This window comes from Fukomys damarensis, unplaced genomic scaffold (genome assembly GCF_012274545.1).
Source record: "Fukomys damarensis isolate Sample0158 unplaced genomic scaffold, DMR_v1.0_HiC HiC_scaffold_9, whole genome shotgun sequence".
NCBI lineage: Eukaryota > Metazoa > Chordata > Mammalia > Rodentia > Bathyergidae > Fukomys > Fukomys damarensis.
The window spans coordinates 28714207-28733148 of record NW_022900921.1 but is presented as its reverse complement, the minus strand read 5'-3'; the positions used below and the strand labels follow the sequence as shown (position 1 = coordinate 28733148).

Genomic DNA, 18942 nt, shown 5'->3' with positions numbered 1-18942 from the left:
CGAGGCTCTGAGGAAAGGAGCCCAGACAATGGTTAATTTGGGAAAGGTCTATTAAAGAGAAACGAACAAAAATTCTGATTATTCCCTCTCCCCACCACCTCACAGAGCAGGAACTGAGGGGCAGGGTGCAAAGGTCTGGAGTCAGAGTGAGAGGCAAGGGGCAGGGAGGGAAAAAGTCTTCAAAGAGTAGAGCATTAAGGCCATGGAGATGAGAAAGAAAAGTCTTAAGTGGAGAAGTCTTAAAGGTGCAGAGAGTATTAAAGGCATGGAGAGGCGAGAGGTGATCTTACCAGATCTGATGCAATCAATGTAGTGGGAACTGTGGAGCTGCCTGGAGTGCTGGAGCATGGCGTTGGGGCCAGGGTCACCAGGTGGCCTCAGGAGGACAAAAGGCTCCAGATAGGGTGCAACACCCTTCAAGGAGGGTTACTCTAGCCCAGGTTTCGGCACCAAATGTTACCAACAGCACAGAAGAGACTACCTGGACACAGGCTTTATGTGAGCAAAAGGCTCATTTATTCTGAGTACAGACAGGTTAACATTAAGAAAGCTGTGAGCAACTGGCCAGAGAAGAATGTTTTCACAGGGTTTGGGGATGGGAGTTGTAATCCTAAGGGATGTGGAAAGGAATGCTTGGGATCAAAGTTCCCAGGATGGTCAGTGCAGGTATGTGGATATTATCAGACTTTTTGGTGCCAGAAAGTAAGTCTGCATGTCCTGGCCTTAATTTTCTTTTATGGCTATTCTATTTACTGAGGGCAGCATATCCCATTAGTGGTTTCCTATTGTTTGTGGAGGGCAACATGTTTGCTGAGAGGGTCCCACTCAGGCCAGGCATGATATAGTTCAGGTCCAAAATGTCCCCCTGAAATGCCCGTGTAGTAGAGGCTTGGTCCCCAGCTTGGCACATTTAGGATATGGTGGGCTCTATACAAGGTGGTGCCTCCTTGCAGGTCTTCAGGTCACTGGAGGCAGGCCCTCAAGGGGATTGTGGAACTTCTTCTCTCTTTTCATCTCCTGGACATGGGGTAAAAGAGTACTCTGCCAGGTACTGCCTGGCAGCCTTACCTCAGGCCCAAAAGCAACAGGTTCCAACTGATTATGTTGGAGCCTCCGAAACTGTAAGCCAAAATAAACCTTTCCTCTTTGTAAGTGGAAATAATAAAGCATTTGTCATAGTAACAGAAAGCCAGCCAACACATGCTACCCCACACAATTAATTCTTCTGTAATACTCTGGATAGATATGTAGTAGCAAATGTCTACAGACTCAGCTACTTGGGAGGCTGAGGCAGGAAGATTACTTGAGCCTGGGAGTCTGGGACATCCTTGGCAACACAATGAAAGTATGTCTCTAAATAAATGAACAAACTGGCTTTATGTAAATGAGACAGATCCTATAAAGAGAGGTTTAAGATTACAGGAGAGAGGATAATCTAAGGAGGAAGATAAACTTGTAAGAGGAATACTTGCTCCATTGTAACTGGAGGAAAGGATGCGTGCAGATACCTATTATTTCTGTTGATAAGAAAGATCATCTTCTGAAAGTGAGTAGGGTCTGATTAGAGTGGAAAATAAAGAACCGAAGCAGACTAAGTGAAGAATGGCATGACAGCTGACTGAAGATTAAAAAATGAATGGTTCTGTTGGCATTGGAGATCCAGCTGGGAAGCAAGAATTTATAGTGGCCAAGTAATCACACTTTTCTCCAGTGCATTAGTGATGCACAATACCCACCTTTCTTTTGAATGGCCTCAGCAACAGCGTTCACTGTGTTTTTGACCACACCTTGTAAAAGACACAAAAGGGCAAAGGGAAATACTTTGTTTTGGTTTTGTTGAGACCAGGCCTCACTTTGTAGCTCAACTGGCCTTGAACTGTTTGTAGTCCAGGGGGGAATACTTTGAGGGAGATTCATGGCAATGTGTCATCTACTACAATACTTTTAAAAAATTTAAACATTCACTGTGTATTCTGTTCTTACCTGTATGTACAACCTAACATGATACAATGAGAAGTATACATCACCACTTAAGGACTTTTGTCCAAAAAAGAAAACAAAACAAAACAAAAAATCAAATTGAAACTACATCACATTTCTAGATCTCACTACTAGCTTTCAACTCCCTATGTAGCCTAGGCTGGCCTCAAACTTGTGATTCTTCTGCCTCAGCCTCCCAAGTACTGGGCTTATAGGTGTGTGTGGTTTTTTTTTTTGGTGGTGGTGCTGGGGATGAAACCCAAGACCTTATACATGCTAAATACACATTCCATCACGAGGCTACACCCCTAGCCTGTTAGCTTTTTGAAGTGTTAACAGTGACACCATACAAGCCAGTATTTGAGTGTACCCAGACTAGTATTTGGCTCAAAGGTGGCACTCAAATCTTTGTTGTGGTTGTTGTTTTTTCTGGTACCAGGGATCGAACTCAGGACCTTGAGCTTGCAAGGCAGGTGCAGTGCCACTGAGCTAAAGCCTTGGCCCTGCAAATCTTTGGTGAATTAAAATTTATTTAAAAGTGACAGTAACAATTTAAATTAGTTTTAAATACCTCAAACTGGGCATGGGGGTAAACATCTGTAATCCCATCACTCAGCAGGCTGAGGCAGGAGGACAGCCATGAGTTGGAGGCCAGCCTGGACTACACAGTGAGTTCAAGGCCATCCTAAATCACAAAGTAAGACTTTATCTCAAAACAAACAAAAAAAACCCCTCAATTTGGCTTCACCATCTATAACTTTTGCTTATTCATGCTGCTCCAACTCCCATCCATGAACCATACATCTATAAGGATGTGATACAGAGTGCCACTGAAATCTATTCTCCAGCCAGATGCAGTGGAAAAATCCTGTAATCCTAGTGCTCAGAAGGCTAAGGCAGGAAGATCACAAGTGTCAGGCTAGCCTGAGGTACACAGCAAGACCCTGTCTCAAAAAGCAAAAAGAAATGAAGACTTAAGAAATAATATATTGATCTAAAAAAAATTAAAATTTCTGATAATAAGCCAAGTACAATGTCACACATCTACAATCCCAGCTACCATGGAGAATAAGGGAGGAAGATTGTGAGTTCAAGGCTAGTGTGGCAACACAGCAAGAACGTATCTCCAAAAAAATTTATCTGGCAATATGAAAGGAAGCATTATTATGAACCAAAGATCACATAATATAAGAACTGGGATTTTTTGAAGTAGTTTAAAAATATTTCAATGAGGAAAAAAATGTATACTATTTGGGAAAAATTAACAAAATTAGCAAGAAATTCACAAGTAAAAACAATATTTAAGGGCCAAGGATTTAGCTCAGTGGTTCTGCTGCCTGCCTCACAAGCAGAAGGAGCCAAGTTCAATCCCAGGTACAAAAAAAAAAAAAAAAGAAAGAAAGAAAGAAAGAAAACAAATAACAACAACAACAAAAACATTATTTGAGGATATAGCTTATTTGTAGAGCTTCTGCCTAGTATGACCAATGCCCTTTGATTGGTCCTCAACACAGCAAAAAGTAAAATAAAAATAAAGATGCATACAATTTCAAATATGGCTAGTAAGGTCTAAGTGGCCCAGCATTAAACTGAAGAAAAAGAAAGAATACTCAAAGGAACTGGGTATTAGTAGATTGTGGTATTAGTACATCACATGCAGCAGAAACTGGGACTTATCCCAAGAAAAGCTAGCCCAAGAATAAAGCAAGAAATGATAGACAATACATCACAAACTTCTTGGAAGTCACAAACACAAGGCAGATTAAAGGCAAAAAGGGAAGATTCTGTATATAAAAATATGCCAAACCCTTATGGGAATAAACACCTAACAGAAGGTATAACGAGAAAGACAAATGACAAAGCAAACTAAAAATGCTGAAGCCAGGTTTAGTGGCAAACCTGTAATCCCAGCACTCAGGAGGCTGAGGTAGGAGGATTGCTGTGAGTTCGAGACCAGCCTGGGCTACATAGTGAGTTACTACATGGTGAGACCTCATCTCAAAAAACCAAAAATAAACCGGGCGTGGTGGCGCACGCCTGTAATCCCAGCACTCGGGAGGCTGAGGCAGGAGGATCACTGTGAGTTCGAGACCAGCCTGAGCTACATAGTGAGTTCCAGGGCAGTCTCAACTACATAGTGAAACCCTGTCTCAAAAAAAACAAAAAAACCCAAAAATAAATAAATAGAAACGCTGACTTTTTTCACTTAACTCTAGTCCCAAAACTTCTTCAAAATTCCTAAGTAATCACTACACAATGGCCATGGATTTTAAAAACGAAATACAGGGCCAGTGATTAGTTCAGTGGTTCCCCCACCTGTCTCACAAGTGCAAGGACCAGAGTTCAATTCTTGGTACAAAAAAAAAAAAAAAAGGAAATACACTGCCCCATTATATGTTACATATATAGAAAATAAAAACAAGATAAAATTATTGAAAAAAAAAAAAAAAAAAAAGGAAATACACTGCCCCATTATATGTTACATATATAGAAAATATAAACTATACTATCCCCAGTACTGGACATTGAACCCAGAGCCTCTACACTAAACTATATCAGTAGCTATATTATTATTATTATTTTTTTGTACCCAGGATCCAACTCAGAATCTTGTGCTTGCGAGGCAGACAGCGGCACCAATGAGCTAAATTCCCAGCCCTATATTTTCTTTTCAGATAGGGTCTAAGTCACTATCCTATAGCTATGCTGGCCTCGAACTTGTCATCCTCCTGCTTTAGCCTGAGCTGAGTACTAGGATTATATATAGGTGGGCACAATACCTGATCAGAATGTATTATTAAAAAAGAATGCTCCAGGGAAGTATAAGGTGGCAGTTAAGAACATCAGAGAGACAAGGTATGAGTTCAGATGCTCATGATACCACTTGCTGGGTATATATGGTCCTGGATAAATATTTAATGTCTCTAAGATTTAAGTCTTCCTACTAGTGGAAGGGGTATCTCAAGTCCTTTGTTACTATTCGGTAAAACTGCAATGACACCAAGCGTGGTGGCACACACCTATAATTGCAGCATTCTGGCAGGCTTAAGTAGGAGGATTTCAAGTTCAAGCATAGCCTGGGCAATTTAGCAACACTGTGAAACTGTCTCAATCTTTAAAGAGTTTTGGATACAGCTCAGTATGAAGGCTTCGGGCTCAAGCCCCAGTACTGCAACAACAAAACTACAATGACTTAATGAAGTGTTAGCCAGGCACAGTGGGAGACACCTGAAGTGGGTAATAAATGGAGACTCTCCAGAAAAAAAAAAAAAAGCTGAGTGCAGCTGCACATGCCTGTAATCCCAGCAACGAAGGAAGCTAAAGCAGGAAGACTGCAAGTTCAAGTCTTTTATGAGCCAGGCATGGTGATGCACACCTGAAATCCCAGGACTTGGCAAAAAACTGCAGGTCGCTGGAGGACAGCCTGGACTAGTGAGCTGTCTCAAAAATCAGCCAGGCGTGGTGGAGCACACGTGTAGCCCAGCACTCAGGAGGCTGAGGCAGGATGATCACTGAGTTTGAGGCCAGGATGGGCTACATAGTGACTCCAAGGCCAGCCTGAACTACATAGCAACTCTCCCCGAGCAAAAAAAAAAAAAAAAAAGTGTGTACTGTGTGTCCAGCACTAAACTAAGAAGCCATTATATTGCCATCTCAGTATGTTTTGTTTTGTCTCCCATTACCATCTGGGTATGTTTTGTTTTGTAGTGCTGAGGATCACACCCAGGGCCTTAACTATGCTAGCTACCATTAAGCTATCCTCAGCCTTCCCAATAGGGTACTGTGTTTTGTTTTGTTTTTTCCAGAAAAGATTATAGCAGCCATAAATGATGAAGCAGCAACAAGTTCCCTTGTAGGCAAAAGGTTACATTACAATGTATTCTAGATTTGCCAACAGCCACCACAGTAATTTGTGTAGGTCAATTCATCTCTGCTTACTGAATGCTTTTATACAAACTGGGCATGAAGCTCAGAAGTACATTACATGTTTACCAGGCTCCAGGCCCTGGGTTCAATCCCTAGCAATGCCTTACCCTCTAATAAAAAGAAAAACATAATGGCATTAAAATCCCCATCTGCTTAACAAGATTTTTTCCCCTCAGTACTGGGAATGGAACTCAGGGCCTTGTGCTTGCCAGGCAGATTCGGTGCCACCGAGCTACATCCTGGCCCACTTAACAAAATCCTCAGAAAATAATAAAGCATTTGGGGGACTAACAATATGTACGGTGGCAGCCACATCTATTATACTTAGCAATGACTATAACATTCTATACATATGTATCAAATTCATGATTCTACCTTGTAAAATTATCAAATTCCAGGGCCAGGGATTTAGCTCAGTGGTGCCATGCCTGCTTCGCAAGTGCAAAGTCCAAAGTCTGATCCCCAGCACCAGAAAAATATTTATCAAATATCAGTTGGTATTTTGTAAAGGTTGTTCATGATTCTCAAACAAAACCTTAACTGTTGGTATTAAAAAAAAAGCACATCTGAGGCTGGGCGTGGTAGTGGACGCCTGTAACCCCAGCACTTGGGAGGCTGAGGCAGGAGGATCATTGAGTTGGAGACCAGCCTGGGCTACATAGTGAGTTCCAGGTCAGTCTCAACTATACAGTGAGACCGTCTCAAACCCCCACCCCCCAAAAAAAGCACATCCATTAATATTCAAGGTACAAATTCTAATAAAAGGGAAACTTGCCTTCTCTTAAACTACAAACTTTTTGTTTTTGACTTTTGAGACAGGATCTTGCTATGTAGTTCAGGCTTGTTTTGAACTATGTAGCCCAAGGTGGCCTCAAATTCACAATCCTCCCACCTCAATCTGAGTGCTGGAATTACAGGTGTGCACTAATACACCAGCTTTAAAACTAATCTTCAAATGGCTAGCTTTTTAAGTGAAAACACACTAATCTGCTGACATTTGCTAGACAATGGAAAGTTTGGTAAGTATAATTTTAAACTAGGTGTGGTGGCACATGCCTGTGATCCTGGCATTCAGGAGGCTGAGGCAGGATGCTCAAGGGAGGGAGGGTTGTTGGAGGTGAAGGCCAGCCTGGGCTACATAGTGAGTTCAAGGCCACCCTGAATTACACAGCGAGACCCTGTCTCAAAAATAAATAAATAAATAAATAAATAAATAAATAAATAAATAAATAAATAAATAAACCAAGCAAGTATAACTGTGATGAGCAAGTATTTTTATAAAACTCTACAAATAACTAAAAAATGCAATAAAATATATTTAATGAACAGTTAACCCTATGAACCACAGCAAATTGTATTGAAATAGTATTGAAGATGTAGATCTTTTCCTAGAATACAGTACATCTAATTAAAAGCATATGCTCATGCAAAGTGCACAGGCTTCAACAAATGGAGCAGTAATACACTTTAACATCATTTAAAAGTGGAATGTGAAGAATATTATACACCCCAAAAAAGCCACCAATTTTTTAACTTTTTTTTTTTTGTACCAGGGATCAAACCCCAGTCTTTGCGCTTGAGAGGCAGGCGGCAGAACCACTAACCTAAATCCCTGGCCCCTTTAAAGGTTTTTTTAAGGTATGAGGCCATCCTGGAATACACAGCGAGTTCAACTCAAGCCTGAATACTCCATTTTATCCTTCTACATGAAGCGTCAGTAATTTTTTCTGTGCAGGAAGAGAGTAAACATTTTAGGCTTTGCGGGCCTTACGTTACAACTTTTTAACTCTGCTACTATAATGCAAAAGCAGTCAATCTGTAAACAAACACCAAATATCTATTTTTCAGGAGAACTATTTACAAAAGGCAGTGGGCCTTTTGTTGTAGATGATGTGCAGGCTTCAGACAAAAATGGGGACTAAGGGAAAATATTTTTAAAATATTTCAACCTATAAAATATAAACTTGTATAAATATTTTAGTTTTTCGCTTTTTTTTTGAGAAGGGTCTATGTAATGCAGGCTGGCCTTGAACTCATGGTGATCCTGCCTCACTTCCCTAGCCCTGGGATTACAGTTATATTTTAATACTAAATTTATTGAGACATCACGAGGTTACTCAAATTACCTTTGGCGTCTATAGTTGTTTTGTTTGTTTGAGGGTCACTACGTAGCCCAGGCTAGCTTCAAACTAGCAGCAATCCTCCTATCTCAGCCTCCTGAGTGCTGGAATTACAGGCATGTGCCACTCTATGCCCAACTTTGGCCTCTACAATTAAAAGAGGTGTTCAAAGTGGGTGGCCTTTAGCTTGCAGACATTTACTATTAGTATGGTGAACTGCTGCCTGGGTAACTTTGGTCACTGAATATTGCTGCACATGCATTTTCAATTTCTTCTCTAGGGGGCGGCAGTATAGTGGGTTTTCTCTGATATATGACATCCTCTAGGGTCTCCCAAAGGAGGGTAACACCATCTGTTGAAAAAAAAAAAATCATAGTATTTTTCTTTTATGAAAAAAAAATCATACTTTTTTATACATTTTTTGATGGACTCTGTATATAACTATTTTAAGAAAAATAAAAAAGTACAGAGTAGATTTAGAATACAAAATTCAAGAAAAATACACTATCTGTAATCCTGAAAAGGTTTCATTTCCTTACTTGAAAAGTACTATGCTAAAAGTAGTGGGCTGGGGATTTAGCTCAATGGCACCACATCTGCCTCACAAGTGCAATGTCCGGAGTTCAATTCCCAGTACTGCAAAAAAAGGAATGGAGGAAAGGAAGAAGGGAGCAGGGGAGAAGGGGAGGATGAAAGACTGGGAAGAGGGGTAAGAGAGAGACGGGGAAAGAGAGGTGGGAGAGCTGGGGATTTAACTCAGTTGCTCTGTTCCCGCCTTACAAACACAAGGTCCTGCGTTCAATCCCCAGTACCTCAATAAATAAATAAAGTAGAAAACACATATGTGGTTTTAAAGTAATGACTTTATTAATAAATATACATCCATATGATGATGTAAATACAAATCATGAACACTACTCCATTCCCATACACATAATTGCACATGAGTAGCTCAAGTTCATGGACATAAAAACATACACAGTATCTATTCAGACTTTTTACAGCAGAGGACAGCGTGCTTATCATCAGTAATTGGTAATTATTTTCTCCATAATTATCTGTGGAAAGAGAAACTGAAAACCTAAAGAATCAAAGAATCTGATTCCTTTAAATAACACACTTGATTTACTACAGTATTTAATTTTCCAAAAATTAAATACATTATATGTGAGAGCACAGATGTGTCTATTTACGCAGATGGGGGAAAAGCAAAGGAAAGACTTAGATACATCCTAGAGTTTAAGAGCAAATAGATAAGCTATAATAAAACAAAAACATAATGGCATCAAAATTTTTATGTCCAAGGGGGAAAAAATGTTTTCAACCACTGTTGTGAATTCTTGTATTTTACTATAAAAGGATCATAGAAGTTGACTGCATATAGAGACAATGACTGACAGAGTAACAGTTATAATATCCCCTGAACTTTTTTTTAAAGCATCTTAGAATATAAAGAAGTTCATTTATTTACTTATTTTACCTCATACACAGTAGTTAATTCTTACACTGGATGTATCACCCTTAACTTAAAAAAATGGATCCATATTTTCTCCTTAAGTGAAAGAAACACAATTTTTATTTCATAAAAGTATATATGTAAATTCACAGAAACACTGTTTTGGAACAAATAATACTTTGACAGAGGTTTCTTCAAAAAGTAAATAAAAAATAGACTTTTTAGTCTAATTGAAACACTGATTTAAAAAATGTCCTCGAATATTAAAAATTAATAGATACTACTTATTTTCTTGCAATACATTGTGCCAGTATATTTTTAATACCCAGTGCAAAACTCCAAAGATAGTATCAAAATCATCCCCCTATTAAAGAGTAGTATATAAGGTTATATCTGTCAAAAAATGAAAATTTCACCTGTATTACCCTATTTGTTAATATGGTAACAATAAATAAGGCATGTTAAGATACTTTTTAAAGAAAAAGTAAAGCAAACTTACTTGAATAGCAGATCATTTTCTGCCCCAACAGTTTTTATATAGAATAGTGAAACCTATTTTGTGAAGAACAGAATTACACAGTATAAAATTAGCGATTTGCCTTTTAAGGAACAATCATACAATGCAGGGAAAAGGCCAGTTTTCCCCAACTGATTAAAGTATAAGCAACTGTTCAACATGCTATTTCAGTGTTTATCATGACAAGAGACAGTGTTACAAAAGATGCACAATATAGTCTTCAGATTATATAGAAGTAAAAATACTTTGCATTTTAAGACTTCATTCATATTATCACTTATATGTTTTTCTCTTCAGCATGGCACCAGTAAACTGTTCACATGGAGAAAAGTTAAGTGGAATTAGGAGATGTTCACCAGTGTATAAATCTAATATTCCAGGTAACTGCTCATATGAACAGTAAATTCAGCTTTCTAAACAATGTTACCCATTGCAATTGTAGCCATTTGTCCTCCCTTTCCTTCTGATAATAAACACTGTGATGAGCACATCTCCTTTAGTTCACCATTTCATAAACATGTATACAAAATTTATTATACAATAATACACCTGCTTTATCTTCTGACACACAGCACAGCACCACTGAGTAGATGTGCTGGAGGGTGGGGGAGACAGGAAGAGAATGAATGCAGGAAAGGGCAGGTAAGCAATAGGAAGGGTATGTTTAACAAAATCACAAATGAAAGGGCAATGACAAATGAACTTACTGTAAAACATGCAACCAAATTCTTGACAATGGTGTTATTCTATGGTAGATTAATTAAACAACTGTCTTTAAGAACTAGAAAGGATTCCTAAGCAGCCAACTGCTGAACATCATCTTTAGAAACAGCTAAATGACAGATACAGAAGAAAAGTAGATAGATGAACACACGAAAAAGATGCAAGCATTTGTGTGTGTCAGAAGTTATACTGTTTTGAGAAATTATTGTTTTTTATATAGTCTAAGCTTCTGCAAGAAGAAACTTGTAGCATTTTAGCTGCCAGAATGTTACAAGTGATTATATAGTTATCCAACATTGTTCACTATGGTTTGTGCAAAGCTAATACTGTTGAGGTCATGGCTTAGATGCCAGTGCGCACACAGTCCCCACATATAATGCAACACCTCTTACTGTAAAGAGCAGCATAAAGTCCAGCTCATTGTGTCAGGCATCACTGGAACACCTGAAGGCTTGCTGCTTTTTTCCTGATAAAAAAGGTACGAAACATGACATCCATTTGCAGAGTTTGTATTAACTGAGAGCAAGCCCAACCAACACAGTATGTGCCCTTTTAAACTTTTAATTATTTTAAAAGTTTTGGGTCCAGCAAAATTACATTTTAATCTCAAAGGCATTTAACATCACATGTACAAACATTTTAACTTTAAAGTTCAGTGAAATTTTTCAAATCTTAAATTTATAATATGTTTTAGAACTCAGAATAAAACATTAACAAGAAATATTACTTTCAGGAAGAAAGAGATTTCTGTCTCTAGTGTATGTATCTGCCCAATACTCATTTTTCTCTTTTCTATTTAAAGTATTATCGGGGGGAAAATTTTGTTTGGATGAAGTGGTCCCCGAGAGCCACAGAAGTTTTTTAATCAGACTAACCAAAAACTTTTTTACATATTTGATGCATAGATGGATTCCAACATCAGTATTTGGGTTCCAGGAGTTAGGAAATTGCATACTGTTTACATCAGTTTTACAGTCTAGCACTCCATTTGTGTCCTTTGGCAGATATAAACCTGAAATTAAGTGTTAATGCAATGGGACAATTTCTCAGAAAAACTAAAACATTCCAAATAAATGAGCACACCAACAAATGTTTTTAACATAATACTTTAAAACTAAGTATATGATAGGCAAAAATTAATGACTGTAGCTACACGCAAACCTTAAGAATGTTTCTTTTTCTATTAAATGTGCTATTCTCAGAATGCACTGTATTTCACAAAAAAATGTAATGTGCAGGTTTTTATAAGAGTTTATTTTTTGTAAATATGAACTGTTTGTAGTGTTTGGTATATATGCTCATAGGTAATTTAAAAATATATAACCTATTGCCTGCTGAAAGGCAAACCCTAAAGAATTCTTTTAAGAATAATGGTTAAATCAATTAATGCCATGTAGATCAATAAGCTACTTAAACTCAGAACACTAAAACTAAGTTTTTAACATCTGACATCCGAGTAAATTGCAAAGCATACAAACAGCTGTGTCCAATCTCATGAAAATGTGAAAACACACAGCCATTACCTTCAAGTAATCCTGAATCACTTAAATTTGCTTTTTTGCTCCATCAGTTAAAAATACCTTAGAGAGTATCTTTATATTGCAGGCTTACCTCACAAAGTAATTTGTATAATGGTTTCAGTTGTTTAGTACATAAAGCATCTATTAAGAATGACCCCCAAATAGTAATGAAACGTAAGATACAGTCATAAGGAAAAGTAAAAATGATTTAGTTAGGTATTATGCTTGAATTTATGTACAAATACAATGCCACTGCTCATGCCCTGAGTGCATCTGAAAGCATATGGCAGCTTCTGAGCAAAAGCAGGGGGCAAAACTCAAACAGAAAAACAAATTCAGAAAGCCCAGGCTATAAAATTATTTATGTCAAAATCAAACCAAGAAGCTTTGGGATTATTCACAATCTCCTTCTAATCTAAACCTGGCCCTCCTTCCTGCTTCACTCACTCGTTGGGTGGCTTGACTTCACTGCTGGTTTCCTCTACCCCATGAACTGCTCTGCCATGCATCATAGGGTAAGGAAAAGCAGCAGTACCACAGCCATAACCAAGATCGGCAAGACGGGATAGAGCTTTAATGCTACCTGGAGGTCTCCCTGGGCTGACTTTGTATCCCGCAGCTTTAGTTGTACCCAAGGGTCTGCCTGGACTTGTCTTAAATCCAGCCGCTTTGGTAGTTCCCAGGGGTCTGCCTGTGCTGGTCCGGTATCCTGCTGATTTGGTGGTTCCCGAGGGCCGGCCACGCTTACCAGATCGGTTGAGATTTTTCTTTTTCTTTAGTTCATCTTTTATCTCTATGCTTCTGCCACTTGTCGTCTGCAAATGTGTTTCATTTAATGGGTCTTGCCTCTGACAAACCATTGGTTTGTGGCTGACTGTGTGGCTGTATTTGCTTTGCTGGGAGGAATATATGTCAAACTGGTCAGCAGCTCTCATGGCATCTTCATTCAGACAGGAAGGCTTGCCAGGGCCACAGAATGCTGGATTACTGCTGGCAACAGGATGCATCATTTTCTACCAAAAACAAAACACAAATATGCATAAATACACATTCACAAATATATGTCTATCTGTATGACAGCACTTAGTGGGAAAACTATCTTCCAACAACTATGCATACTACCTAAAATTAGGCTGACAGGGTGCCAGACCACTTATAAACACTTATCAGCTGATTCAAGGATCCTTATTTTTCTCAATTTAATCAGGAGTAGGAACAAACAGCAAGGTAACTCAATTATAATACTAATTTAGTGGTCATAATATTCTTCTACAAGTAGAAAACAAATGTTACATTTTGCAGGATTTTCAATTTGAGTTATCTGGGGATTTTTTGTTTTTTTAAGACAGGGTCTTATTAGGCAGTTTATGTTGGCCTTGAATTCACTATGTAGCCCAGGCAGTCTTCTAATTCATGTCAATCTTCCTGCCTCAGCCTACCAAGTGCTGAGACAACAAGGGTGTGCCACCATGCCCGGCATCCTCAATTTGAGATTACCAAACTCCAAAAGGATAAAAGTAAACACAAAAATTCTTATTAACATTTTTTTCAGTTTGCCATTATAACTTCCTTAGAATGCTTCCCTTTAGCCTTTTACTGTATTTCTCATACGTATACTTCTAATTTGACCAGTTTTCACAAGACAGAAACTCCATCACTATAATTTATTATTTAAACAGAACTGACAGTATATTTCACTTTACAAAAGATGCAGCGTACCAAACAAAGACCCCATCTCTTGGCCCAAAGTACTGACTCCTTTCAAACTTCCTATATTTAAACATAAAATAATACCAGCACTAAGGGTAAACAAAGGTTACCCTTAGCCAAAATAAGTGAGCTATATGTAAACAGTTCAGACTTATACTATAAAAATATAGGTAACAACAATAATAAAACACTTTCTGGGGTTGTTCCCCCCACGCCTTTTTGGTACTGGGGATGGAACTCCAGCCCTTGTGCTTGCAAGTCAGGCAGTGGAACCACTGAGCCAAATCCCCAGCCCCAACACTTCCAGTTTTAAAGACAAAACATTAAAGGTACAACACGGCTTTTCCCCTTGATCACAAATATGTGGATGTTTTTTGGCTAGAGGAACCCTAAATGAACAGTCTGTTTTATCCATGAGGACATGCTTATGATATTCTTAAAATATTAAGGGAATGGAGATGTAGCTCAAGTGATACAGTACGTGCTTGCCTAGCATACTAGAAAGAAGCCCTGGGTTTGATCCCCAGCATAGAAAGCAGGGGGGGGGGCAGGATTTAGCTCAGTGCTTCTGCTGCCTGCCTTGCAAGCATCAGAGTTCAATCCCAAGTAACAGAAACAAAACAAAACAAAAAGAATTAATATATTCAAACCACCCCACAGCAAGCCAGCCCTAAATAGCCATATCCTTTAGACATAAAACAAAGTGTTTTACAGAGACTACATTACATTGCAACAAGGTAACAAAAATAAAGATATGGTTCTAATTCAGAATTAGAAGAGTCACAAAAGGTATATTAAAGTCTAGTCCCAAGTCACTAGATGTCTGCCTATACCCTTCATATATATAAAACTGTACCAAGATCTTGTTACAAAATAGTTACTCCCAAAAGTCACAAACAGGTAACAAATGTGAACCAAAACCACTTTGAACTTGGCTATAAAAACAAAAGAAAATGAGAATCAAGTCACAGAATGAAATACTGTTTAACTTCTAAATATTTACTGAGAATCAACAGATACAGAGCTCTTGGCCAGCTGGCTTAAATTCTTAACTATGAAAGAAAAATATCTAAAGTGAGAAGCTACTTTTGTTTATGTGAAGAACCTTACAGACTTGAGGAACAAGACTGGGCTAAAATAAATATTAAGTGGAATAATTTTCTCTCACTTTCTAATGATACTACAGCTAGGTTTGTTGTCTTTGTTTTTTGGCAGTACTAGAGACTGAATCCAAGTCTTTTTACACTATGCTACATACCCATATTCCCAGTCCTTATTTATTTTTTTTATTTTTTTTTTTCTGAGACAGGGTCTCACTATGTAGTTGAGACTGACCTGGAACTCATTATTTAGCCCAGGCTGGTCTTGAACTCACAGCGATCCTCCTGCCTCAGCCTCCCAAGTGTTGGGATTACAGGTGTGCGTCACCACACCCGGCCCCAGTCCTTTTTTAATTTTGAGATAGTCACCTAGGCTAAGTTTGATCTTCCCCCAGACTGGCTGGATTCGATCTTGCAACCTCCAGCCTCACCTCCTAAGTAGCTGGGATTGCAAGGGTGTGTGTGCATAATGCGCTTTGCACATTATGTGATTTAATCTTCAGTACCTGCCTCTGAGAACCTAATATTAGCTCTGTTTTATAGAAACAGGCAGACTTTATGCAACCTGTCAGGAACACATTAGGAAACAGTAAAGCCAAATAGCATTATCCCTGGCCTCTACCCACCAGATGTCACAGCAATGCCTCTTCTCTCCGTCCCCCTGAATGTTTAACCACCAAAAATTTCTCCAGATATTGTCAAATGTTACTTGGGAGACAAAATTACCCCCTATCTACTAAAATGAAAGCATTAAGACTCAAAACTACTCCTAAGTGCCCCATTTTTCTGAATACCTACACTCCACTCCACTCTTGAGTACATACTATATCTACCTCTAATAAATTCTGCTTATGTCTCTTTTAAAAAAATCTTTCATAAATTTTTCATACTTCTCTACCCTCAATCTCTACAAACACCCACAAAACCATCCTATGATAACATATGTAAAGTCAAGAAGGAAAAGTCTATGTTGGGTTGTGTGACTGGACCAAACACATTTTTCTGTCCTTCAAATTATATACTAATTGAGAAATATACAGAAGAATTAAATAGGAATCAAAATAAGTGTATTGCCAATAAAGCTGGAGCAGAAACTACATGCAAACACAAAGAGAAACATACAAACCTTGGAGAAGGCTATTAGAGGAAAAGTAAACCATTTTCAGTATTATTCAGTTATTTTTTTGGGGGGGTAGCATTTCATTATATGTGTAGTTCAGGATGGCCTTGAACTCACAGCAATCCGCCTGCCCCAGCCTCCCAAATGTTCATATTACAGGCGTGTGTCATCAGGCTTGGGTCAATAATATTTGGAAATCATGCAGCTGGAATATTCTTACAAAAAAGAGAGGGGAAGGTATAAGCTCTTTCTCCCAAAGCCAGTTAAAAGAAAAAATATTTCTCTCTATAACCTGTTTCAATGTTTTGTAGTTCATGTCTTTTCAATCCCTATCACTAAACTTACCAAAACCTACCCTCTGGACCTTACACTTCCTTTACTTCATTTTCTCTTAATATATTAGGACATTCACAATCTGTCAGCACTTTGGATAGACTCAGCTTACATTATGTAAGATTTTCAGAGGCAAAATGCCGCCATATATCCTTTACTCAGACACCAACACACACCAAAAAGACACACCGTTAAAAAATTAGACCTGTGATTAAAAAAAAAAAAAAAAAAGCATCCCACCTCCAGTCCCTTTCATCTTCTCCAGGTATTTATGCCTTTCATTTGTATTATGTTACTTGTGGGGGGGTGTGTGTTTGAAATTTGAGACAGGATCTCATCTTGTAGCCTAGGCTAGCCCTCAAACTTGTTATATAGCTCAGGCTGGCCTCAAAGTAACCATTCTCTAGTCTCAGCCTCCCCATTACTGAAATTATAGGCATGAACCACTATACGTTTATTTCTTACACAGTTCACATTTATTGGACCAGCTCCATGCAAAACACTATAAGCCAGGCACGGTGGCACATGCCTATAATGCCAGCACTTAGTCTGAGGCATGTAGCTCACCATGAGTCTGAGGCCAGCTTGGGTTACATTGAGACCCTGTCTCAAAAAAAAAAAAAAAAAAAAAAAGCTGGGCATGGTGGCACACACCTGCAATCCCAGCACTCGGGAGGCTGAGGCAGGAGGATCACTGTGAGTTCGAGACCAGCCTGGACTACATAGTGAGTTCCAGGTCAGTCTCAACTACATAGTGAGACCCTGTCTCAAAAAAAACAAAAACAAAAAACAAAACACTATATTCTGAGCACTACGACACAAAATGGACAAGTTGTTTATTCCAATGGAAAGACAATAAAACAGTAATATAAAAAACACTACTAAAGTGTGAATCTTTTATCTTTTCTAGATTCTCCTTCCCTGCTACTGCCAAGAAATTTACTACGATGATTAGTCATGTAAATAGTTAACAAAAAAGGCTGGAGGTGTAGGTCATTGTCCAGCACTTGCCTAGAAAGCCTGTGGTCCTGGGTTCAATCCCTAACACCATACCAAAAAAAAAAAAAAAAAAAAAAAAAAGGTCAACACTGCCTGCTTTGCAAGTGCAAGGTAACAATTTGATGCCTGGTACAAAAAAAAGAATAAAAAGTCAACAAAAGGAAACAGCTAAAACCAGTCCTTTCCTACTTTCAGACTTCGATCTTATTATACGACCATTAGATTCTTGTATGTATAACCACTATATATATATGATTTATAGGGAAGATACAGATGTTTATTTGCAGTATTTGCATAATACAAAACCATTAACCCACAAGGGCTTGCCAGCTAATTATTCCTGAAAGACTCTTTCCATACAAACTTCACTGAAAGTACACAAGCCACATTTCTTAAGAAACAATGAGCCAGGTCCATGCCTGAAATCCTAGCACTTGGGCTGGAGGCTGAGGCCATCCTGGGTTACACAGTCAGTTCACCCCAGCCTTCAACTACAGTGAGACACTATCTCAAAAGGAGAAAAAAAAAGGTACAGAACAGACTGTATTGACTACCAAGGGTGGAGGATATTATTTAAAATGTTTCACTAAAAATAAGTGAGTCGTCAATCAAGAGAGTTTATACATTTGGACTGTGACTAAACTCGAATTTTTTAATGCTAACTTGCTGTTTCTGAAATTGTTTTACTATGTATTAATTCCTAAAACAATTATTTTCCCTCATCTTGCCTGTGACAGTTATTTCCAATAGAAAAAACTATTTTTAGTAACATATTCATGAAGCGTTCTAAACATAGAGAAAAACCTTCAAGAAACTCAAGTTCTGCTCTCCTCTAAAGATCAAACATCACATAATTCTCAGATATTTACTACAGGTTACTTAACTTACAATTTATACATAACCACATACAATTTTATAATTCTAAAAGTGCTCTCGACTCAGCTTAATGACTCTGAAGAACCATCTAGCCAAGTCCAGCTGTTATACTCTCCGCCTCACCACGGAAAGTTTCATACCAGGACAGTACATAAATAACAGCCTCCTTTGTCTTCTTTCTACTCCTTAATTGTGCCCCAAGGCGCAGTTTCCCTGGTGTCAGAATCCTCACGACGTGAGGCGTTCAAAAACGTATTGCCTGTTGTGAGTCCGGAAGCAACTATTAATTTAAGTATTAGCAGTGACAAGTTTGCTACAGATAGGAGACCACTCTAGAGAAAGGGCTGCTCCCTCCCAACGTCAAAATTCGTAACCCGCTGTCCCTCCACTTGGAGTTCCGCAAGCGTCGAAGTCCGCGGGCCACTCCGACTAGAAGCCACTCTCCGGCAGGCTCTCATTTAAAGGGAGGAGAGAAGACTTCAGATTTTAACCTCTCAAAGAAAAGAAAGGGTGAGCGCTCCCCGCCCCGCCGCCAGAGGAATTTCCCCGCGGACGGCTCCA

General features: G+C 38.6%; 1 protein-coding gene across 2 annotated transcripts in view; it reads right to left on the bottom strand.

The window, feature by feature from the left end:
* Positions 1–9378: 9378 nt before the first annotated feature.
* CUNH5orf24 (chromosome unknown C5orf24 homolog) overlaps positions 9379–18942 on the bottom strand; it is a 17847-nt gene continuing 8283 nt past the window's right edge. Inside the window, exons 2-3 of one of the 2 annotated variants that reach the window (XM_010622025.2) lie at positions 12827–13256; positions 9379–11189 (exon numbers count right to left, since the gene is read on the bottom strand). In XM_010622025.2, the coding sequence (XP_010620327.1) occupies positions 11149–11189; positions 12827–13253 (468 nt within the window). In that variant the 5' untranslated portion in view covers positions 13254–13256 and the 3' untranslated portion in view covers positions 9379–11148. Of the gene's footprint in view, positions 13257–18942 lie in introns of both variants that reach the window. The other variant, XM_010622024.2, reaches the window with a different exon arrangement.